The sequence below is a fragment of the Carassius gibelio genome, chromosome B2 (assembly GCF_023724105.1).
Source record: "Carassius gibelio isolate Cgi1373 ecotype wild population from Czech Republic chromosome B2, carGib1.2-hapl.c, whole genome shotgun sequence".
Classification (NCBI taxonomy): domain Eukaryota; kingdom Metazoa; phylum Chordata; class Actinopteri; order Cypriniformes; family Cyprinidae; genus Carassius; species Carassius gibelio.
In genome coordinates, this window is record NC_068397.1 from 13,964,495 (window position 1) to 13,990,742 (window position 26,248).

At 36.5% G+C, this 26,248-nt stretch overlaps 1 protein-coding gene across 1 annotated transcript in view; it reads right to left on the reverse strand.

Annotated features, from left to right (window-relative positions):
- Positions 1-9,600: 9,600 nt before the first annotated feature.
- The window catches only part of dpydb (dihydropyrimidine dehydrogenase b), a 93,801-nt gene continuing 77,153 nt past the window's right edge, over positions 9,601-26,248 (reverse strand). The window contains 3 exon segments of the mRNA XM_052549324.1: positions 9,601-10,043; positions 19,569-19,748; positions 23,443-23,585. Coding sequence (XP_052405284.1) covers positions 9,879-10,043; positions 19,569-19,748; positions 23,443-23,585 — 488 coding nt within the window. The 3' untranslated portion in view covers positions 9,601-9,878.

Sequence of the window (26,248 nt, forward strand, 5' to 3'; positions counted from 1 at the left end):
AGGCTTTTTCCTAAAGCTTTAGGGTCTTGTTATTGTGTTGCGAATATTCTGGATGTCAAAGCTCCATTGAGCAATCCAAGCCCACTCTGCTCAGTGTGTTGTTGCAAGGCCATCTGTGACTCGCCACGTAGCCTTTAATACCTGAAAAAAAAAAAAAAAAAGAACCCTGATGTTTCTCTCTGCCTTACATTTACATTTAGTCATTAGCAGATGCTTTTATCCAAAGCGACTTACAAATGAGCACACTGCTCAAGCTGTAGGCCCAATACAGGTCAGTTCAGAGATCAACATGGCACAAAAAAAAACTACCAGCATTGTATGTCTTGACAATTGATATGTTTTCCTTCAACAACTGATGTAATTGTAGCATAATTGTGGATGGTTATCATGAGACTTCATGCAGTGCTAAATAGGAGCCTTCAATTGTACTTTGACAGATCACATTTCCACATGCCCAGTCTGGTTCAGAGCAGTTTCTCCACTGTAAGTACAGAAATAGTGTCATTGTCTTGCCCTTCCTCAGTCTTTGTAGGTCAAAATGATTTCCCAAGGAGAATTAAATATTTAAGAGAGACAAGTATGATCATTCCACTGTCTTTACTTTGGGAAATTGGCATTGGTATGAGAGGTTGCACTGGGTTTGAATTATTAAACAGCTCTCTGATACTCAGCAGATTTAATTAGCATAGCGTAATTATGACCCAAATGTCAACAGACTCAATGGTTCTCCATATATTAAATATATCTCCAACCGATCTCCATATATTACTCTATTTTTCCTTGAATCGCTTCCCGTTATGTCAATTTGACAGTTTTGCTCTTATTCCAAGCTTTGTATTTCCTTACGTGAATTGGAAAACCGCATTGGGCCATATACTATGTGAAGCTGAGGATGCAGAATAACCTTGAGTAAAACCAGCTCATGCTCTTAAATGAAATGGATAGTTCACTCAAAATGGAAATTTCTTTCATTAACCCCTATGTCATTACAAGCCTGTTTGGCTTTCTTTCGTCAATGGAACCCAATACTTTATTATTCCTTTTTAAGAAAATCTTTTCCAGTATTTTCAGTATAGTGAAAGAAACCGTATGTGGATTGGGGATAACACCCAGCTAGATGCTACATGTGTGGACATTCAGTGGAACCAAATGTCGTGCCTTACAGGACCACGGTGCTACATAAATACAGACATACAGCAATTAAGTAAAACAGTATAATCCTAAACACAACTTACCTACTGACAGATTTGGACTATAAATATACTATGTATAAATGTTTACACATAAACTAAAACATACAAAAAAAGCTGTTGAGCAGTCTTGCGAAGTGGGCTCAGATGTTCTAGTATTGTTTTCCTGATGGTAGGAGCAGGAAGATGCTGTGGGAGGGATGGGTGGGGTCATTCACGATACTATTGGCTTTGCTGGAGCATCATGGTAGGAAAATATCCAGGATGGAGGGGAAAAAGGAGCGGGGTAAAATGTGCACTGAGCATTTATTCACAGATTAAAGCAGAATCTCTTAAATCACAGAATGAGGTACTGTAGTGATTTCCCAAATCAAATGGGCTCTTATCTGTATGCAAATGACACGATGGCCTTCTTGCATTTCATTGTTAATGACTCAAGAGGATGGCTGTAAGCAGAGCATACATTGTGGATGGGAGCTCACCACTGTAAAAGTTTCAATTCCACTATTCAGATCATTGAATTATACCATAGAGGTTGAGATAGTGTTGTATGCTTATTGAAACAAAGACCGACTTGATTGGCTAGAACCTACCTTTTGTAGGTCACTCTGAACTTTGGATAACTTTAAAACTATTTAAAGAATAGGTTAGTCAGATTTGCTCTGTGAGATACGATAGAAATGATATACAGACTCAACTCAAACTCAACCCACCTACACTGATGCATAGAGAAAAAGAGGAATGTTTTAGTGAGCTATTATTCATTCTAAGTGACTTCCGCTAATATTCAAGCAGTGGATGGTACAGTACTGTTATACTGTGTACACAGAACAGCAGACATTATCATTATTATTATTTTATTTTTTTTGTAAAGAAATAGTTTCTTGTGAAAGAATTGTTGAGGTAAAGGTAAAAACCCAAACACAGAGCTGTGAAATGTTTGTTTATGTTCTTTAATTTGTATTTATCTGTTTGTTTATTTTTTATTCTTCAGGCTTTTGACATCATTGTCTGATATATTGAGTGATAAAAAGATACCCAAAATTCCCTCAGTAAAACAAAACACAATAAACAAAAAACAAACTTGGACTCTGTTGTCAAAAAAAAAAAAAAAATGAAATTATGAACCAGATTTTTTCCCGTGTTCAAATGTATATTATGGAAATGTATGCAAATTAGTGCATATTAAACTAGATAATAAACCATTTGCTTATTTAACTTAAAATTTCAGAAAACCTGATATACAAAAAAATTATTTGAGCAGCACGACTGTTTTCAGCATTAATATTAATAAGAAATGTTTCTTGTGCAGTGAATCAGAGTTTAGGAATTCTGAAGGATCGTGTGACTCTAAATACAGAAATAATCACATCAATAAATTACATTTTAAATTATATTCAAGTAGAAAACCTTTGTTTTTAATTGAAATATTTCCAAATATTACTACTGTTTTTACAGTAGTTTTGATCAGCCATAATTCAATGTTATATTTTATAAAAGTCCTGCAACAATGAATGAATGACACATAAATGATCATACAATTATACACTATGTAACAGTTGAAATTTTCAACACTTTTGACCAGTAATGGGGGCATTAAGGCTCACCACATTTGTAAAACAGTACAATCAAATGTCTGAATATATTTTATTAAAGTCATTTAAGACTCATAACCCATAACAATTTACATAGAGTTGATGGTCAATTAATAGACTATCAGAGTATGCGCTCTTGCCAATTAAGTACTAAAAAAAAAATTAGAGGTCGTGTCCCTCATTAGTTTGTCTGCCACTTATGGTAATGAAATATTGTGATCCAGTTGTGGGAGTGCTGGATTCTTTCCAGAGAAAACACCCTGCACAGGTGGCCAGTCTAGTCCAGAGATTTGTGATATTAAAGAATCTCCTCTGTTCTTATGTTTGGCAAAAATTATTTGAACGAATGAGTAAATGAATGAATGAACCAGTCAGTGGACAAAAAATTTAACAAATCACCCCCACATCAACACACAGAGAGAATTACATGCCTAGTTCTCTTTTGTCCTCAACCTCTCACAAGACTTAAATTGTACAAGTGCCTTCAAAATCAGATTGGCAAAAAATATCAAATCTGCTCCAAAAGTATGTAGGAAAGGACAGGCAGGGGGCTATTGGTGTGAATGCTAGAAAATTGAACCGGGATTGTTTGCACCTCAATAATGCTCGAGATGGAAAAATTTAACATCATTTCGACTCACTGATTCTCAAGAAGGGGAGAGTTAAAAACACTGCAAGTCGTGCGCTAGACTGGGCTTTAGTGCATCACACAAACCAATTTGTGCTTCTCCTTCTCTGTGTAGGCTTCATTTACGTTTGATGATAAAAATAATAAGCAGAGAACTCCACGACTCGATGCAGATTAGATTAAAGACCTACTTATTTTTTGACTATAAACTTTTAACGCTATAAGTCGCCAGTGACGCCGACTGCGAAAGAAAATCAAGTTTAACCTGATCAACAGATGATTCTCCCTATCCCTCATTTCGGGCTCATTTTGACAATGCTGTAAAAGCTATTTCATAGCCATTGTAAAAGTGGAGATCAATGGTGAGGGAGGATTGCAATCGGATCGTATCTCCTTTGTCCAACTCAAAAATCCAATTGATCTGCTGAAATCCGGGCTCAAAGAGAAGCACGAAAGCCTGCTGGCTGGCTCCAGTCGCCACTGCTGATAGGCTGTAGCTTAGAGACCATTTTATTCCCTTTTAAAGTAATCACCCCCATTACCATCTATCATTGCATTTGTCAGGGGAACATCATTTAACATCTGTTTTCATTCGCGCACTGTGCAGGGAGATGGTTCTCCTGTGGAGAAGGCCTGCATGTGCCTGGCCCAGTCGGTCACTTGGCTGGCCGGTAAGGACAGAAGGGAGAGAGACGTTCCACTGAGAGCCGGCAGCTTTCGGCGTCTTCGTCGTAAAGGTTAACTGATGGGACGACCTGCAGCGCAGCTCTTACCACCGGGGAAGGTAAACGAGAGGTCTGAAGGCTTACGATGGCTTTGATGGAGGCTGTGAAGCTGTAAGGATGTGCCAAGGCTTGGCAGGAAGGTGCATTTGTGAGGAGAGCAGGCCAGCACCGGGCTCTGGCGTGATGGCAGACGAAATGAGATTAGCATTGGCCAGTGTTTCACAGACATCCTACCTCCACCAGTCTAAATGAATTAACGCAGCAAACTAGAGTTTATATCTTTATGACTGGGAGGGAGCCACAGTATTGAAAACACTGACAAGGGCCATTGTTGTGCCCTGAATAGGATTGTTTGTTTTCGTGCAGCTGTGTGTGTGTGTGTCGTGTACCATCCCTCCATGCTGTTTTCTCTCTTTTTTTAAAAAATGCACCTTCCCCACTGTGAGAATTGATAGGTATTCAGATCTGCACAAACAATTCACAATTTGCATTCTCAAACATTCTCATTTGAAAGAAACTTTTTTTTTTTTATTAAGTTGCATACTGCAGTTGTGTGAATAAAGAAATTGCTTATTAAAAACGAGACAATACAGACAATAATTAAATGAAAAGCAATGTAAATACTCAAGGATGGTTTGGTTTCATTTTTTCTACCATAAGCATTCTGGGCTTGCAAAGAAGCACCTAATCTTTGTTGCTGTTGTTGTATGTAAAAATAAATAAATAAATAAATAAAAATAATCTATTATAAAGGAACATTTGTAATGACTATTTATAAAGACTCAGAAAATAGCATCTTTTAAAAGGTCTCTTTCTGACTTATAGTTCACCCATAAATAACAATTCTGTCATCATTCACCTATGTTGTTAAGAACCAAAATAAACTAAATGGAACTAAATTGCACTAAAATCTATCAACAATACATAGAAATCTATATATAAATATAACAAAATCTAAAGAAATATATGTGTATTTTAAACTTAAATTATAAATTAAACGATTATTTTAAATGTTCAAGCATTTTTAATTGAATAATAATATTTCATTATAAATTAATGTAAATATTATATGAATTATATATATATATAATACTAAAATAACTGACTCTCATGTAATTTTGTACTTTTTTTTAATACACATTTGTCTCACTGTCACACTGTGAGATAGAATCAACACAACCTATTCTATTCAAATTTGACGTGATAAACTCATTTAAAAAATAAACTTGTTTTTTTTTTTTTTGTTAGATATTGCAGTTGTATGATTAAACAACTGCCTATGATACACAAGACAACACAGACAATAATTAAACAGAAAAATCTAAGTAAGTAAATATCCAATAATGGCTTTTGTTTCATATTTTTTTATTCTACTTTACGCACTGGCAGTGAAGCAGCTTCAGTAATCACTGGTGGTCGTGGCTCAGTGTTATTGTCTCTCACCTCTTCAGTCTTTCATAGAGGAGAGACATGAAAAGCTCTCTGCCAGCCTCCTGCCAATGCCAATTAGCGCAGGTCAGAGGTCACGAGTCTATACAGCACTCACCAGTGGCTGCCATTCGCTCCATGCTAATAGCTTTAATGATTATTGTCAAATTCATGTCTACAACTTTGCAGGTAACAGCGGTTGAGGACAGTCAAATTAGATTTGTCAAGGGGCAGGTCAAACCTGTAGACAATTGGACCATCATGGAAATAAGAGGGACACATATTCATTCTATTGCAATCAAAGCAAGTGAAAAGTTAGCAGCATTTGAATATTGGAAAAATATTGGAAGATTGCCCTCAGAGCAACATAGATAATTCAAACAGACTTTAGGTAGATGATCTGGCGAACTTGGCTTGTTGGGTTTAATAATAAGTTGTTGTCGGGTTACTCAATGTTTCCAGTGTAACACTCATAGCATGGTACCCTCTATCGGTTAGCTTCTGAGATTTCTTCTTGAATCGCTTGGCCTAGTGTAGGAAAGTGAAGGTATTACATGAATATCAATGTTTTTATGGAGAAATCAAATTGTAGGGAATTTTAAAAGTTTTCTGTGTGATATATATAAAAAAGGTAATTTGAAAAGACATTCTTTGTTGATACCAGAAAGAACAAACAGTATTTGAGCAGGGGGGGAAAAGTTTTTCTTCTTGTTTTGGGTGAGTGAAATAAAGCTGAAATAAAGTAAACTATAAATGTTAGATTGAAAACCAGTTAGAAATGTTGCCTTGGCAACTAATTTTACTTGAGAAGTAAAGCTTACTAAAAAAAAAAAAAAAAAATCATGTTTTTTTTTTTTTATGTCGTTGCCTTGTAATAAACTGTTTTAAATAACTTTTCCTCCCACATTGTTCTATACTCCATACACCATAATTTTAAAGCAAAAAAAAAAAAAAAAAAAAAAGGTTCTTAACACTTTTGCTAATTTATTACAAATAAAAAAACTTAAATTATTCCATTGCATAAATATTCAATCCGGGACAGTTGAAATTTAGCTCAGGAGCATTCATGTTGCTTATAGATGTTACTACACTTTGAGTCAAGTTAACCTGTGGCAAATTCAATTGAATGGTTATGATTTGGAAAGGCACATGTTTTAATAAAAAAGTCTAATAGCTGATCATGCATATCAGAACAAATTCCAATCCTTGAGGTCAAAATAACTGCCTGTAGGGCTCAGAAACACATCTGTGGAAAAGTTCAGAAAAAAAATCTGCTTCACTGAAGTTTGACGGAAGCATATAGTCTCTTTTACCCTTAATGGAAGAAGATTGAAACAAAATTAGAATGAATTAAATTTATACCAGGACACTTCCCAGAGGTGTCCACCTGGCCAAACTGAGCAATCGATGGAGAAGGGCTTTGGTTAGTGTGGTGGCCAAGAAGCTGATGGTCACTCTTGAGCTCCATGATCATACAGTATATGGAGATGTAAGAAATCTTCAGAAGGACAAATAGCACTGGAACAATCCACCGATCTGGGCATTTTGACGGTGTGGCCAAACTCTATACTCTCTTCAGTGAAGACACATGAAAACACACTTAGAATTAAAAAAAAAAAAAAAAGCACTTAAAGGACCTTAAGACTTTGAGAAACAAGATTCTTTGGTCTATTGAATCCTAGTTCTAAGCATCATGTTTGACGGAAACCAGGCACTGCTCATCACCTGCAGAGTACCATATCAAAAGTACAGTGTGCTGGTAGCAACCTTATGCTGTGGGGCTGTTTTTCAGCTGCAGTGACTGAGGGATTCATCAGAGTAGAAAGAACACTCGTTGCACCAAAATATTGAGATTGCCTTAATCAAAACCCAGTCCAGAGCATTCAGAACCTCAGACTGGGCAGAAGCTTGACCTTTCAACAGGACAATGATCCTAAGCACACAGCAAGAGTGCCTTCTAGACAACTCTGTGAATGTCTTTGAGAGGCCCAGCCACAGCCTGAGCTTGAACCCAATCAAATATTTCTGGAGAAACCTGAAAATGTGCATCTGTCCCATCCAACCTGACAGAGCTTGAGAGGTGAAGAGGTGAGGAGAAGAGTGGCAGATAATTGCCAAATGCTGATGAGCAAAGCTTGTCACATCAAGCAAAAAAGACTTAAGGCTTTAAAGGTGCTTCAGCTAAGTACTGAGTTAAGGGTATGAATACTTATGCAATGTACTTATTTCATTTTATTATATTTTTAAAATAAAGTAATTTAAAGCAGTTTAACATAAGGCAGCAACATAACTAAACGTGAAGAAAAAAATACTTTCGCAAGGCACTGTATACATATATATATATATATATATATATATATATATATGTGTGTGTGTGTGTGTGTGTGTGTGTGTGTGTGTGTGTGTGTGTGTGTGTGTGTGTGCGTGTGTGTACCTATATATATATGTTGTGTTCCACAGAAGAAAGAAAATCATACAGGTTTGGAATTACATGATGGTAAGCAATTAGAATTACGACATTATGATCACACCATTGCTTTTTAATAGAGATGTATAGGTTGCAGATATTTTTTTTCTTTGCTTTTTCTCAACTTAAATAAGCACTTAGTATATCACACTCATGCAGATCTACATCTATCAGAGAGGCAGAGCCCGTCTCTGTGTGCTTTCCAAAAAGACATTATGACAGAGTGGCAGCTTCCCGATGTCACATGTGGGCTTTACGATGGAAAGGTCAATATTATATTTCGAATACGGCACTTAGAAAGGGGAGCAGGAGGAGGAAAAGAGGGAGTACTCTCGCTTGTCTTATTAACATTTATGAATAATTTAACCTGGCACGCCTGGCCAGGGTCCAGACACATCATTTCTTAATTGCAATCAGAGAGAGGAAGTAGGTTGATGCTCAGTGATGTATGAGTGACAGGCAGAGGAAGAGATGCTGCTTCAGAGCACGACTTGCTGTAATAACTATCACACTTATATACTCATTATTGACCTGATGCTGTGCGGAAATATGATTTAGTCCTGATATAAGAAGAATAATATAAAAAAATGTAAGAGTAGTGCAAATTATTTTTAACTTTACAATCCCTGAAAAAAAAAATCTGTAAATGCAGTTCTGGCAGCTAATAATGAGCATGCTTAAGGGACTTCAGTAAATTTGCTGAACCTTCTCATCGTGCCTGGCATGGTTGCTAATTTTTCAAAGGCAAATATTTTTACAAAGCAAGTTAAGTCGTGACCAAATTAATGAAGCTCCAGTACAAACTTTAGATTCATGGCGGTCCGGTTTTCTTTCTAATCCCTTGTTTTTGTGCGGTTATAATAAATGATGAAATAACTCTGACATGCCTGGCTGCTGTTTTTCAAAAGCAACGTTTTCACACGGAACTACTCAGAACTAGAGGTTTGCATCTCGGAGATGAAAACGATAGCATTTTAATTAACTCCGTCTACCGTCATGTCCACTGCTCCCAATCGGATGTTTGTTCGCAGATGTAACAATTATAGGAAGATCATATTAAAACAAGGAGACTCAGCATAAACCTTTCAGACTAGTGTTTGTATATCAGCCCCAATGAATGCTTTGTTTTGCAAAACAAATCAATTTGGACATTACAGGAATCGTTCTAAACCCCATTAGAACGATTTGCTCTGTCTGTGTCTTAACCTAAAGCTGCTCTTCAAGAAGCCTAAACAGTCTGCGAGTGAAACTGTTCAAACTCGAAATAAGTCTAGTGATATTTTATTCAAATGAATTATGGTTCTTACTTAAAAAAAAAAAAAAAAACATGTTTTTGGAACTAATTTGCTTATCATTAGAAACCTCGCGATTTAATTACTAGCAAACATTAAACAAAGCAAATCTGCTTTATAAATTATGATGCTTATTAATAATCACACTTAGCAGTCACATAATCCCTTTTCCCGAGTTTCAAAATAAATGAGACTTCAATACTTGACAACTGCTTTATTATTTTATTTATTGCTATTCATTTTTACCAGAGGAAACAACAGCACTTCACCATCTTTCTCAATCAGTCCTCCCTCTCTCTTTTGATAGTTAAAGGGACAAATAATAATGTTGCACTGTGCTGCTTTGAAATAATGTAACTCTTTTTGTGCCAGCACAATTATTCTAGCATAACTGGTTTGGGAATATAAAGCAATTATTTCTGCGGGCTAATTATTCGTTTTCATAATAAAGGTAATTTTTCACACAGCAATTAGAAGTGGAATCGATGCTTTGAATGAGAGGTGGCTCCTTGGTTTTCTCTCTCTCTCCGGTCAGGTGGAGCGACCGTGCGCTTTAGCAAACGGGATTAACAGGCAGGCCCCTTTTGGGCACGTACCGTGTTGTCCTGGTAACCATTTTGATGCAGTCGATGATGGGGCACACGCTCAGGCAAAGAGTGCAGCCTGTGCAGCTGTCCGTGATTACAGGAAGATGGGTCTCAGGGTCAAACTTAATAGCCTGCAAAAGAAGAGGAAGGGGAGGGAATAAAAGCTATTACATTAGAGCAATTATCGACTCTCCATAGGAGGATTTCCCCACTCCTGGGAGAGCTTTTCATGGAGGGAAAAAAGCAACAACAATGACAGCAGCTAGCACAACAGTTTCGTTCTCGAAGGCAAATACCAAATACCGCACACCAGCCTTATTCATTTAAGACTCTGCGTTTGTCTCTTTATGTTTTCAATATGCAAGACCAATGGCGGGGAATGAACCCTAAAGTCAGGTGACCTCCAAAGACAACATATAACCTGAAAACATTTGCTAGCTTCCCGCATTTTAGCAAACAAAATCCTGGAGTAATTGCTTTCTCGTAAATAACGCTGTGTCGTGTAATTATCTAATGTGTGCGTCTGTATCTGGTAGCCTGGCAGTTCGTGTAGAATTTGCCACAGTTGATACACATCTCTAGATCTATGAGGGCCTGTACTTGTTCCGTGTTGTCCAGCTCCTGGTAGGCGCCAATATGCTTCAGCGCTCTGGCAATCACATCCTCTGCAAAACGGCGAGAAAAACAGCCGTGGCATCTCAAAAGAAACCGTTTGAAAGGCAGCGTTCCGTTCTTAAGTTAGCTTAATTAAATCAGCGCCGGAAGGAGAGGATCGGTTTTGATGTCTGACTGGTAGTTTGTGATCTCCATTTCCTCCTTGAGATCCCTCACAGCATAATCACCTCGAGGAATAAAGCCTTTTAATGTTATGAGCAGGAAAAGTGCATTTGCTACCAGACAGAATCAGAGATTACACGAGGACAAGCTGTTGAGGACGTGTTGGTGAATTTCGTTTGCTTAATGTATGAATCACACTGTCAAACTAACCAGATGATTTATGACTAAAAAAGGAATGTGATTTTAAAATGGACAATTAATTATATGCTTCCTGTCCTGTATGTAAATAAAAGTTTTTTAACTAGTTGAACATGACATTTTTTACAAAAACATGGTGTTCATGGCGTAAAGATAATGGAAAATAGTGGGATATGATTCAGCAGCCATCTGTTTGTACCTTAAAATAACGTGTACTTATAATAACAACTTACTAAAAAATGATCAAATAATATATGTACACTAACATTCAAAACTTTTGGTTCGGTAAGATGTTTTTGAAGGAAATTCTCTCTCTCTTTGTTTTTTTTTTCAGAACATAATATTATGACATATTATTTAAATTTAACAGTTTACTATTTTATATTATAAAATCTAATTTATTCCTGCAAATACAAAGCTGAATTTTCAGCAGCCATTATTTTACCATACTTTAATGTAACATGATACTGCAGAACATATTCAATATGCTAATTATTTCTTATTATTATCAATGTTGACAACAGTTGTGCTATAAATTATTGGTATATTTTATATAAGATATAAATATTTTGTAACATTATAAATGACTTTTCTGTCTAGCACACTTAATCAATCCGATGCTTCCTTGCTAAATAAAAGTATAACTAATCTTTACAAAAATAACTCCCAAAGCTTATACATACAACATTAATCTCTCTCTCTCTCTCTCTCTCTATATATATATATATATATATACATATATATATATATATGATGTTTTTTTTTTTTGGGGACCTCTAGAATCACTGGTGTTTGTGATCATATTGCCGCTAGCATCTTTAAGGATCTTTTTGTACCTCGCCAGGGCTTCAGCCTTCATCTTTAGGTATGGTCCAAAGGTAGGCAGACTCTTTTGGAGAGAAAGATTGCAGAGACCACAATTTAAATTTATTCAAACAAACTCTTAAAATATTTGCCAGATCAGTGTTTTAATGTACTTTCAGGTAGTGAAGTGAAGTGACATTCAGCCAAGTATGGTGACCCATACTCAGAATTTGTGCTCTGCATTTAACCCATCCGAAATGCACACACACAGAGCAGTGAACACAAACACACACACTGTGAGCACACACCCGGAGCAGTGGGCAGCCATTTATGCTGCAGCGCCCGGGGAGCAGTTGGGGGTTCGATGCCTTGCTCAAGGGCACCTCAGTCGTGGTATTGAAGGTGGAGAGAGAACTGTACATGCACTCCCCCCACCCACAATTCTGTCCGGCCAGAGACTAGAACTCACAACTCTTCGATTGGGAGTCCAACCCTCTAACCATTAGACCTCGACATTAGATAATATGTTTTAAAGACTTTTTAATGAAAGTTATTCAAAAACAATACCAAGACACGATTGTGAAAGCATGTCAGGTGACATCACGTGAATTCATATCCATATTAAATCAACCTTTTTACACAGATTTAATGGAAAGTGTGCTAAAACATCCTTGCTATCACTTCCCACATCCATTTAGAACAAAAGTGGTTGTAGTGCTGTCTTCTCCTCAGATTCTCGCAACACATGCCTGACCCTCCAGAGCAGCAGGGCTAAAGAGGTGATTCGTATTCACAGTCACACTCTCATACCGACGCACCGAGCCTGAGAGGTGGCCATAAAAAAACCTTGAGCCTTCGCTCTTCAAATGCCATTTGACAGGAAATGCCGGCTCCACTGACGAGAAATCAAGTTTGCCACAAAATTAGCCATCCTTTTAATGGAGCCATAAAGAGAATCTGCAATGAATTGTTAGGAAATCGTATAATACTACCGGTAATTGCAAGGATTAGCTGGTCAAACTAATGGTTTGACACTAAAATGGTAATTAATGGTAATTTGAGGGAAATGGACTTATGGGTTGCTGATAGGCACCGCTTCCAATAACAGATATTTTCAGTTTTCTAAATGCTCTTTCATGAAGAAGTCTTTTTTGGAGTCTAATTATCATATTTAGAATTTGAAACGATCGAGCAAACACTGAATTTTCTTAATGACGGTTTCGTTTTGCATCTCTCTTCGTGACCTCTCTCCAAAAGAAGGCTTCGGTTATTCAAGCATTTTAACAACACCCTATTCCACCTTTCCTGCAACAAGTATTCCGTACAACGCTTGCCGCAAATCCATTCGTCCCAACGACAGGACATTTAAATTGGTCTAGCCTTTTCCAAGTTACACAATCTCCTCAAAGCTGTCAACCACAACCACTGTTACCCTTCATTTTCCCCCATGGCCAGATGGAAGTTTCTCCTTTACAAAGCAAAAAGAATCAAAACACGACAGGAAAGGACTCTGCAACAAACTTCTCACAAGTCTTTTTTTCTTTTTCTTTTTTAAAAAGTAACAGCCCAAAAGAAATCGGAGGCCTTTGGTAAAGCAGGAGGTATCAGAGGAATCAGAGAAACAAATCTACGGTGGCAGTGTTGACTTCAGGACTAATGGCTAGCTAGGGAGGGGTGGGGGGGGGGGGTCGCATCCTCCATGTATTTATTTCCCTGTAGAGCTAACACTGGTGGCCCTGTTCTAATCCTGCATAAAAACATTACTCTCTCAGGCACAGGCTGACAGTCTAATGAATCAAGTGCTCCAGCCCTGCAGCAGACAGTCGGAGGAACCCATCGGAGGCTGGGGAGATAAACATACACACACAGACCCTTTCTCATGCGCACAAAAACACACAGGCTAGACAGAGATATGCCATTAACAGTGCATCAGTCAAAATAAACACAGAGACGACTGGCTTGCATGTGAAACCTTGATTACATGGCAACTTTGAACACTACTTTATTTCTAACGTGCTGACAGCTTACTATTGAAATAAACAGCCTAACTAAGGGTGTGCCGTAAAATGTAAATTATATATATTATTTTAGTTTTTTGTTTCATTTTCTGACAGTGACAATCAGGAGCAGACAGGAAATGATGGGCGGGGGAAGGGAATCACAAACACAACCTGAATGTAAACGTGAATGTACGTCACAGCTTAACACCTAGCACTAACCACTACAGTAGGTCACATCTGAAATATGTGCATCAAAAGCACAATATATCGGTACTATATTGGTTATCGACCGATATCACAGATCAGCCGATATTGGATATTTAATTGGTTGTGCATAGCTACTATTTTTGCTTTTATATTCCTTATAAAAAATATATTTATTATTATTAATAATAATAAAAAATAATTATAATAATAATACAAATAATAATGATAATAATAACAATGATAATAGTTTAAAAGGGTCATGACATAAGAAATAAAGATACATTTGAGCTTTTGACACAGCTTTTGTTAAAAGGTGAAGCAGCCAATTGGCTCATAAACCATAAGTAAACAATTTCATAATGCTTTATCTGCAAATGTTGTTTTATACATGAAATAGCAAGGAGGTGCTGACGTTCTCCTTAAAATATGTTAACAAATCATAACAGTGGCCATTTACTGACAAGCCTTAAAGGAGTTGGACCTTAAAAACTCAATTTCAGAGGGTCATTACCCTTTAGTAACACTCTTAAATGTAAGATTTAATCTTCTAAAAATGAAAATATATATTTTATTTATAACACTTGTTTTGTTTTTATTTATTTAAAAAATGGACCCTCTATTACTAGCATTTGTCCTAATTTGTAATCGCTTTGGATATAAGCGTCTGCTAAATGACTAATGCAGAAGTAGATGTTACATTTAGTTATGGGTAGGATTAATGGCTTAAAGGGATAGTTCACCCAAAAATGAAAATTCTGTCAAAATTGTTGTTCCAAGCATGTATGAGTTGGGAACCACCAACTGTTTGATTCCCAGCAATCTTCAAAATATCTTATTTTATGTTCAACATAAGAAAGCAACTCATACAGGTTTGGAACAACATGAGGGTGAGTAAATGATGACAGAATTTTAATTTTGGGGTGAACTATCCTTTTAAAATATGGTCATGCAGGATAAGGCATTAGTAATATGCATACTAATAAGCAACTAGTTAATAATGAGAATTAGTCCTTAAAATAAAGGGCTACCAAATTATTAATTAATATTCAATAACCATCAAATAACAATTTGTTGGGTTACAACATATAATTGTTTTACGACAAACAACTAACAAGAGCTAAACAACAGATGATTTTATCATGAACACCAAATTCCCACTGTCTTCCTCTCAATCTGTTCAGAAAGATTGGGAAATATGTAGCCTGACTGTTAACGTTGCCAATTAATAATGGTTAGTTATTGGTTAAATTTCAGTTTACATTGTAAATCCATGAGTTTAACGTAAATTGCCCCACATACTTACAGAGTATTTCTGTGATTTCTGTTTTTCATTTAGTTTTACAAACTTATTTAAAATAATTTTTCATGCTAATCAACATGCAACAGTTTTGATCAAATTTCTTTAATGACACTATATAAAATACAGAGTGTCCGTTTTCTTGTTTGCCTAAAAACATGAGCTAATCTACTGTTCCAAAACTGCACAAAGAACTTCCAGCAGGACAAACATCTATTTTAATGCGCATCCCACACAGACAAAGGTGCCATGAAACAGAACCAAAACCACTTGATCATGCCTCACTGCCTTCTCAAATCTCTCCGAAACACCACACAAAGCAACCGACCACCATTTTGCCTCCGGCAGTCTTCTGAGTAAGTGCCGGGTACTTAAATGGCAACCAGCAGAAATCCCTGAAGCCTATTATAACTTCATATCTTTCAGATAGACAAACTGCAGTCTCCCCGACTCACAGCAACTCCATTCAGCCCTATTAGATGAGCTCTTCCTCTCTCTTTCTCTGTTTTCTGTTTAGCGACGAGCCACGGCGTATCTGCTTTATGCTAATTCGCTTTAAGATCATTCAAAGGATTCAAAGGAGAGTCTACAAAGCAATACACTTAACAATGGAAAAGAAAAATATAATGATGGGAGTTTTCACAAAGAATGTTTTTTTTCCGAAGACCCACTGAAAGAAAAAGAAAATGCCATTTGCTTTGGACGTCTGCTAAACAGACAAGTTGAATACTTGCTTATAAAGGCGAGTGCGCTAAATAACAGTTATACAAATGTTTTGGTGGAAAAGGAATCTTTTTCTTTTTTTTCTATTGAGAGGGAGGCTTTTTTGTGTGCGTCCACTCCACGAGGAGTGCTGTTTTAATGAGAGGAGCTACACGCACTGCCAAATCTCATGTCCCGGGCAACCAGAAAGCCTCTGCTAATTAGATGCAGAGCTTTCCAAAACACAGGGCTTGTCAGTTCTCCCATCTCCCCTCTGGATTGTAAATCAAGAGTGCAGTGGAGGAAGGAGCGCACATTATGTCAGTGTGGGCTGAGTGATTTAAATTATACGAGAATTAGAATGGAAGCCCGGCCTCCCATGTTCTGTAGCATGGCGTCGATCGTCTAGGGATTTGACGAGAGAAGCGTTAATCTTTATCTTTGCCTTGTAATGGCCACTAATCGCACTTTAAGAGCTAAACAGACCTCACTTGACAGATGTTGCATTCTGTGGAAAGCAACTGCAGAAGGACATCAGTTGAAACGTTATTGTTGTCCTGATGTGACTGGAAGTGAGGAACCGGTTGGGTCTGAATGGGGCGTCATCTGATGATTTTATTACCTGAAGGATCTGACCTCAGTGTCTCCTTGTCCTGCTTAACCATACAAAGGATACTGTCTCGTATTTGACAAGGCCTCTAAATTATCAACATGATCTTTGCTGAAAAAAACAACGTCTACATGCATTTTGTCATCTGATTCATAGTTTGTAGTTGTTTAGAAAGTAAAATGCCTTTTAGTTTAATTATAAAAAACTTGAAGTCATGGTACATTTTTGGCTGTGAAATCTTTAAAATAATGATTTTAATAGTTAATATTATTTCAAGATGAACACTTACTAGACTGAAGCAACTTAGGTTTACTTGATAATGTCTTTTTTCTTTTACTTTTTTAATGAAAAATCATGTTAAATTAAAAAATTATATATATATATATATATATATATATATATATATATATATATATATATATATATATATATATATATATATATATATTTTTTTTTTTTTTTACACCAAATACAGTTGCTTATGTGTAAGTTCATTAGTTAAAGTTTGGCTTATTTTTTTTTTCCAGTAGCATATTTTCAATTTACAGAATCCGCTTATGCAATGGCACTAAATAATACAGAATAGAATAACAAAACATTAATCCCCCAAGCTCATGTTAATGTAAGGAGCTCAGTGCTGGTATCATGGTGGGCATTGATCTCTGCACTTTAATTGGCTCCAGGCAGTGAATTTGCTCTTGTTTGCCAGAGAAAGAAATACTGTATTAGCCAAGACCACACATCTCTTTTTGTGTCTCCTCTCATCAGGGTGCAAAGATAATGGAAACCTTTTGCCAGTGTCCTCACTCCATTTCTGAACAGCAGCAAACATTGTGTGTGTGAGGACTGGGACCTGCTTTGGTTAAGGACTACAGAGTGCCTTGAAATTCAACATGCAGAAACTGTCTATGGACCTTACAATAATGGTGACTGTATATTACAAAACACACACATACACAACCCAACTTTTAAATCTGAACTAAGTACACTATTTAAATTTTCAGTTCTTGGATTATACATTTTTTTTCTGAACATGCTTTACAAATGTCATTCAGCGAAAATCATATTTCATATTTCATATTTCAAAGTGCTGCAATGCTGCACTTTGCAACAATGGATCTAGTTACCTGCGGTTAGAAGCAGCAGCAGTCATCCAGATGTGAGATGAGGAAAAGGTACTCCTCTCAGAAAACGTACAAATAAAGATCATTTTAGATGTTTGTTTATTATTTGGAACATAGGGATCGCTGGAAGAGGGCTTGAAGAACTTGATTTTGTAAAACCTCAAATTCTACCATAAACTGACATTTTTTTCACTTCTTTTGTCTGTAACTCAAAATTTGACTGTGAGCAATCCGACTCATTTGGCCAGCACGGGTCACAAATTTACATTATTATAGTACTTATTTTCCCAGCCTGTCTCAAATGCAATGTTTACTTCTTGATTCAAATAAACCCACCCTTTTGAAACAAGAAATGTTCTCTGACCACTGTATTGGTGAATCATTTTGAGCATGTTCCAGAACTGTTACGCCCCTCGCCATAAATGTGAGTTTCATCTGCTCAGCTGTAAATATGTTGCTATACACCAAGCACAAATTCAGCCCCTGAGAATGTTTATGAACAAGAGCATCATGCTGAACTTTGCAAGCACAAATAAAGGGTTTTTTTGGAACCGGGCCGGAAGAAACAGCGTCTCTTGCTGACATAGCAGCAACATGCTATTCAAGCAGCCCTTCTTCATCTTCTATCACACAGCTCAAGCAGCCCCCAGCCCCCACCTTTTTTTGTGTATTCCATGGGCCAGAATTATTTAAATGAACAACACTGGGACTTCACAATATCCAGAAGAAGCACGTTGTAGTAATATCTACTGTGAGCTTTGTAACCTTGCAGATCATTTTATGCTAAAATTACAAAAAGTGAAAAGCATAAAAGGACCCCTTACCTTGTGAAATTACAAAGTTTATCATTCTCATCTTCAAGGACATTTTGAAACTTTTACTAGACAATAAAAAAAAAAATATATTATTTAGAAAATGTCTGTTGCAGTGTGTTTGCATACACTGACAAAAAATATGATCTTCCAATGTTTTGTAATAAAAGCAAATGAAAGTGTCTAAACACCCTCCTCCTACTCCTAGCTTGACAAAACTGTGTGCTTGTTTCTGGACAGGGCTCTACAGACACCCTGTTGGCACGAAAGAGAGAGAGAGAGAGAGAGAGAGGGAGAGAGAGAGAGAGAGAGAGATTTGGCCCCTCATGTTTTTCAAAATCACGTCGTAGTCGAGGAATAGCACTTATCAGTTCACAGTGTTTTTCCCCCTCCATCACTTTTAACAGAAGCACAAAGCTGTTTATGGAGAGAGAAACATTTGCATATGTTTGTGTGCTTTCGTTTTTATGCTGCGTGAATACGGTGTAGTGATGGGGAAAATATCTCTTTGTGCAACTGTAAAATTTCAATGGAGGGTTGAGTTTGGCTGCCACCAAGAGAGAGAGACAAACATAATCCCAATCCGAATAATTTAGTGATATTAAAAATAAATATATGGTAATTCCAGTCGAAAAACACGCCAGCTTTGATGATCTAACATTTCAGCACCCTCACATTTTGTGCTTTTTGCGTGTAATGTAATGTAAACTAAAACCCAAAATGGAAAAGAAAAGAAAAAGAAGGAAAAACGATCTTCTTTGATATCGACCACAGAAGAATTTGTTAGATTTGTGCAAAACTAGATGGGTTTCACACCACATTTTACAGCACAGCGTAGCTGAGAGCCACCATTGGTCAAATGGTCATGGAGCCTGGGGCTTCTTTCACGCCAAGCAGAGGAAAGTAAATTACTCTCAAGCCTTTTAGTATCAACCTCGCAGCTATTTTACTAACACCCACAACCTTAAACATCCTTCATGACTTAAAAAAAGCATTATCTCCACAACAGGCGGATTTTGCCTCTTTAATTGCAACACAAATCACTAAAGGTTAACCAGAAAAAACACCACAGAGAGTTTAGTTTTTTAAAACGACCCTGAGGCGACTAGCCATAGAGATGCTCACCTTTCTGATGAGCTCCTCCACTCGGGGGACGGTGTTGCCCTTCTGGTGGCATAAGGTGGGAGGAGACTGGCCATCCCAATCGTGCAACTCCTCTATGCTTTTCAGATACAGCGGTGTCTTCAGGCCTAAAGAGTAGTCCTCGATCACTGTGAAGTCCTGGTTGTGCACAGCACTGCACACCTGTTAAATATGCACATAAACAGACCTCAGGGCCCAGACTTTGTGAAAGACCAGTGATTACACTATCCACATCATCTTTTTAGAGTGTGTGGGTCTTCTTAAAGGCAGAGTGTATTCAGTAGCTCAATACAGCATAATAGAAAGAAAGCTGATTGTGTGCTTGCAGCGCAATAGAACTGTGTTTCATTTCATTTAAGTTGTTGATTTCTGATAATTTTCCTCTCCGCTGAAGCTCTGAAATCTCATCTTTCTTCAGATTAAAAAAAATGGCCAAACCTTTGAGTTAAATACAGCCAGAAACAACTTAAACTCTTTAGTTTGTTCTACTTTTTAAGAATAATAGCAACTATTCAGTTGTCAAATTTTTAATTCACTGTTTTAGAACATTGAATATGTAAATGTAGACATTCACTACTGTTCAAAAGTTTGGGTCAGAATGATTAACTTTTATTTAGCAAGATTGTGCAAACAATTTCTATTTCAAATAGATTCTGGTCAATCCTGAACAAAAATGTATCATACTTTGCATAAAAATAATAAAGTAAAAAAAAAACAGCTTTGCCATCAAAAATTACATTTTAAAACAATAAAATAGAAAACAGTAATTTTAAATTGTATTAACATCGTCAATGTTTTACATGTATTCTAATCAAGTAAATGTAAACTTGGTGAGCATAAGAGACTTTCAAGAGCATTGCATTTTACTAACCCCAAATTTTCAAACTGTAAGTATATATATCTCCCTGACATAAGTTTAGAATGAGTCAATTTTGTATCTTATAGACTCAATACATTGTCTTTTTGGATTTGGGAGTAAGTTTTGGAAGTCACAGTGTTTTCATCATAGTTTTTTTTCTCTCAAAGGATCAAGTTTTATTCCTCATGATATGACCCCTTCGATAATGAGATGAAGTCGGCCAGACAATCTCAAGTTTAACAGACACAAAGACTATCCTAGATTCATCTTCTCCACCAGAGAGGCTGTTTAACCCCTCACCTCAAATATCATCTAACCATTTCCCAATGGAAATGTGCAGTTTGCAGTATTCTTCACTGATAAAATCTGCCACCATCAGACAAACCATAGCTGCCACTTCTCCTTTTGAAGTGGTTTCTAGCTCTCCATCTACTGCTATAGAAAGTAATATGTCCATTTTCCTAGTCATCAGCTTAATAAATTCACCCAGGTCACATCACTTATGAGTTATTTAAAAGTATTTTTTGACCCATTACACTCTAACTTGCTCAAAACAGTTTTAAACTCCTAATTACTGGACATCCTGAACATTGTTAATCAGTTCCTCGAGCAAGTATTTCAGCACATAGTTTAAAGACAGCAATTGTTAGGCCTCTGGTGAAGCAAAGTGATCCTGATTATTGAAAACAATATTCTTACAGCCCAATAACTGTCTCAGCATTAATAATCCTAATGAGATATTTCAGGCTGGCCTTACCATAGCCCTAAAATTGCTCTTTTAACAGATCTACTAGATAACAAGGTAATCTGTCAATCATAGATTTGTCTGATCTCATTGCTGTCTATAAAACTGTTGATCATAAATATGTACTTGACTGACTGGCCTATTAGTCTCAGTTCTAGATAAGTTTAGATCATAAGTGACAATAAATACTATGCTGACACCAGATAACTTGTGGTATTCCACATGGCTCAGTTACAAGTCCTTTATTATTTAAACATTATGTGCATCTATTAGCTGGTGTAATGAATCAATATCCATCATCAGTATGTAAATGATTACCATATATTTTTATTTTATTTTATTTTTTTACTTGCACCAGATGTCCACAAACCAATTAGCAGACTTATGGACTACATCTAAAGATTACAACTAAAGACTCTTTAAATGTAAACACAGTTTTCATCTAATTCATCTTAAATGTACTTTTCTATTTTGTATCATACAAAATAAACAGCAAATAAAAGATAAAAATATAAAAAGGCATGTGGCCCTTTATATATATAAAATATTTCAGTTTGTGTGCAAAGAATCTAGAATATAAGAAAGTTAAACTCAAGTATTAGTAAATAGATTTACATGCTGGAGTGATGTGGCATGATGTACAATATTTTTTTATTATCATTAATTAAATTAAATTAATCCATGCACATGATTTGTTAAAACAGCTCTTAGACAGGGCAGCTAAAACACTATTGTAAGTCTTGATGTGACAAAAGTGTGAATGAGACTCTAACTGTCACTAGGGGAAATAATTCACATAGCTTAGAAATGTTGTGAAAGTGATAATATGCTGTTTTAAAAGCATTCTTAGTTTTAAAAAAGAATTAGATATCTGTCAATCACGATTCTTATTTTTTTTTTGAACATTCAGAGACAATTAGTGTATATATATGGCACAATAAAAACTGTATTTCAGATGAAAGTAAAGGTGTGTTAATAGAGCAGCTCTGGTTTCAGTTGTTTGGCAGGTAAACCCTAGAATTCATTTTTCTAGAGTCACCCTGGAAAACATGCTTAAGTGCACCTCAAATTGCTATATTAAACACATGTCTATACATTACTTCCTAATCTTGATTTTGGTGAATTTTTGATCAGTTTAACATAGTTTTAGAGTACCGATGAAGAAAGAAAAATGCCATAACCATTCTCTGCAAATGGAATTGCAGCAATTCTTATCAGATCTTTCTAGATCATTTTCTGAATTGTAGTACTGTAGTTATTTTATTTATTTAATTATTTTTGGAAAGTGTATTGTAATATATTAACACAGTGATGGTGATACTCAAAACCATGGCATTAACCTGACAACACAAGTGCAAATGAAGTGGCAACCTGCATCAGTCATTCATTACAATGAGATTTAGAATTACATGTAAAAAAATCCATATCGTTTTGATCATCATGAGTAATGTAGAGGAATATATGTGTACGGAACTTCATACACACTGAATGCAGAAGTGTTAATTATAAATAACACTCTTACTTACCCTACTATCACATGTTGTTTGTCTTGAGTCTGTGAAAAGTTAACATTGTTCGCCAGAGCAGCTCATTGGACTAATCTAATTCAAGCAGGAGATGGAGCTAAGATGTGTTCCTGTAACCCGCTGGTGACACTGATTCAACTGTAGTGTGGTGAGGAGCTGGCAAGTTTACAATTTCTCCTAATACTACAAGCCAGCACTCTGCTATTACATGTGGGTGTGATTAAAATGTTTTAATTCCAGTCTTTTCCCCTCCAGAACTCCCAGGCACTTGCGAAACGTTATTTCTGCACATAATGAGAGTGTTTTGATTTATTTATTTAAAAAGAGATTTTGGAGGCTGTGGCATCATGTTGAGATAATGGGTTTATTTGCACTAACAACTTGTTCAGAGCCGTGTTGTAAATTGCAGTTTGCTCTGAGATTGTTGTTGCTCCTCAGCTGTAGCAGATCTGTATGAGTGTAGCCATTATTAGACTCCTTATTAAGGACTGATTAGAACAGACTACTTAATATATATATATTTTTAACCCAGACTTTAAGCTTGCATATTGTATAAAAACAAAACTAATATCTTTTTTTTACCCAAGCTGTGGTCTTACAAATGTGAATGTTATTAGGCTGAGGGGCGGCACCGACCTGATTAAAGGTCTAGACAAAAGGTTGTCAGTTCAATCCTACAGTCGCTGGTGAAGTTGATGGTAGTTGGCTATGAATGTAAGTGGTTACCTGCAGAACAGATGCTCCAGATTGTAGGAACTGTAATCCAGACTCTGCCGAGTCAATACCTCTTGTAGCCAAGATCGGGAAGCCAGGAAGAACTTTCGCTTAAGCTGACACCACACACAGAGCTATGGGGTGGATTGAATTACCTAGGCAGATAGAGGAGGTAAAACATAATTAAATGTAAAGCAATAATTATACAAAATCAGTTCATACAGATTACAACTCCAACTTGTGATCAGAGATCATACCTTATAAATAGACTACTATTCAAATATTTGGGGTCATTAAGAAATTAATACTTTTACAGTACATTAAATTGGTTAAAAGGGACAATGAAGACATTTCCATCATGACAACTCTGAGGGTTTAGCATGGTAATGTACATGACAATTAATATGACATTAATATGTTTGGTCTTGGCAGAATGGACCTGCTATGCTGCTGTTTCTGTGGCATCCATAACATGCTGCTGTAAGTATGTAAGAAACACTGCTGCTGCATATATGTCATGTGTAATAACCTCATTTCTTGGCATATGAATCACCTCATAGCAGATATATACAGGTGTGTGTGTGTGTATATACATACACACACACACACACAAATATTTAGGAGCAGTTTAACATTTATCATGATAAAAAAATGTTTCTTAAGCACCAAAATGTAAGCATTTTACAACATCATTAGCATAGTAATGCAAAAGCTGTTCAGAAGAAAAACATCTTAATTATGTTGCCTCATAAGACACATGTTTGTTTTCTGTCAAATTTCTATTAAATCTTTGTGACCTCTGGAGCTGTTAGAAAGAAAATCAAAATTACAAGCTATTATTTTATAACTGAAAAGTCTCAATACATTGTTTAATATAGTTCAAATCGACTATATTACTACAGTATGTTTTAATGTATTTTTATGCAGTTTGATTGGGAACATGCTAATGTCAGCATCTTCTGAGATCAATAGAGTGCTACAGTGATATTTTTGTTTTTCAACCCAAAAGTTAGCATCACCCTGGTTCTCCCTTTAAAAACGTATAAGATTCTTCCATTCTTGCATGTTTTGTTTCTAAACATAATATTCACAAATTAAAATAAATTGTTTGAATTCTAAATCCTAAATAAAATAAAATAAAAATAAAAAAATAAAAATGTAAAGACTATGAAAAAAAAACTACACCACAACTTTAACATCACTTCTGACAATTGCTTTGATCTTTATTTAATATGTAAAAGGATTTGTGATCTTTTATCAAATAGTTCAAATAGTTTGCATGAGAGCGAGTGTAAAGGCAACAAGGCTTTAAAAGTGGTCTAGTATGTATTTCCTTGTTTATAGGGGGACCAAAAAAGTTTTCATGTGGGGCTAGTAGATTATTTAATAGTTTACCTGTTTGGCATGATGATTTTTAATGTCCCAGACAACCAGTCACATTACGCAAAACACACTTTAAAAAAAAAAAAAAAATGAAAATGAAAGCTTAAAAAAACATGACTGGGGAATTACAGATTCATTTTTGTAGTAAAATTAAAACAATATCATGAGTTTGTCTTAACCACAGACCTTATTTCAGGCATTTAACCAAAACACTATTGTCTTCTGAATATGGAATTGGTACTGCAAAATGCTTGTTTTAGGGATTTTAGTACTCATTCCAGCAGTGCTCTTTTCTCCAGAGTGGAGTCCTGGTTGTGTGGCATGTAGAGCTATGTACAGTGTTTCATAACAGTCACTAACAATGTTCTATATCAGTTAGGATACAACCTTATAAGCAGTCAGTGGATAGTGAGGCAGCTCACTGGGTTTGGGTTCAGAGCGACTGTCTACAGGTGTCTGGGTTCACCTATGCAGCAGTACAACCCTCCCTGTGCCTTTCTCTTTTCATCTCTCAGGATGGCAGGATTCCTTAATGAAAGCCAAGTGGCTTTCTGATCAGCCAGATGCATGGAAGTGTTTATCACATTACATTTAACCTCATTTTCCCAGCAGGTTCCCATTCATTGATCACAGCCATACGGTTGCCCACATTCATTTTGCTCAGAACTCCATTTTCACCGTTTGATGGCTAGAGACAGCTTCTTTTTTAGCTGCACTCCAGCATGCTAAACTATCTTCATCACCCACAATATTCCCAAATTGGGGAGATAAATTCAATCACGGCACTTCTATTTTTTTTTTTTTTTTTTTTTACATCCCCATGCTGCATGGTTAATTATGTACATATGGGCGCTTCCCTAAGCCTCTGGCAATTCCTGCCACCCTCACTTCTTTCTGCTCTTCCACCTGTTGTCTGAATGGATGGCATGTCAGGTAGAATTTGTCATCTCAGCTCTGTTCTGACAACCTAATATCATAAGAAGACATCACTTGGCTCACAGTGAAAGCCATTTGGGTGTGATTTAGAGATGGGGTTTGGCTCAGTACAGTTTAAGTCGAGAGGCTAGAGCTCTGAACACATCATTCTTAAATGTCTGAGCGAGTCAAATACGTCTGATGGTAATAATGTTCCAGTAAGACATCCGCTACAACTCATCCGGCAATGGGCTATTGTACTGTGAGTGATGTCGCAATCACATTATTATGGACATGACTTCTGCAACAAAGGTTGAGAGCCATCAAAGCACTTGTCAGCCGATGGCAACCGACACAGATAATGTTGTCAGGCAGCACACTTCCACTCAAGAAAAGCTTCAGTCCTGTGATATTGTTGTGATGTTATTGTGGCACTGACTCTGTCCTTCCCCGTGCTTTGTTCTTGTTTTTTCACGCTGGCTGTGCTGACAGCTCCTGTTGCTCTGACAACCCCAACATG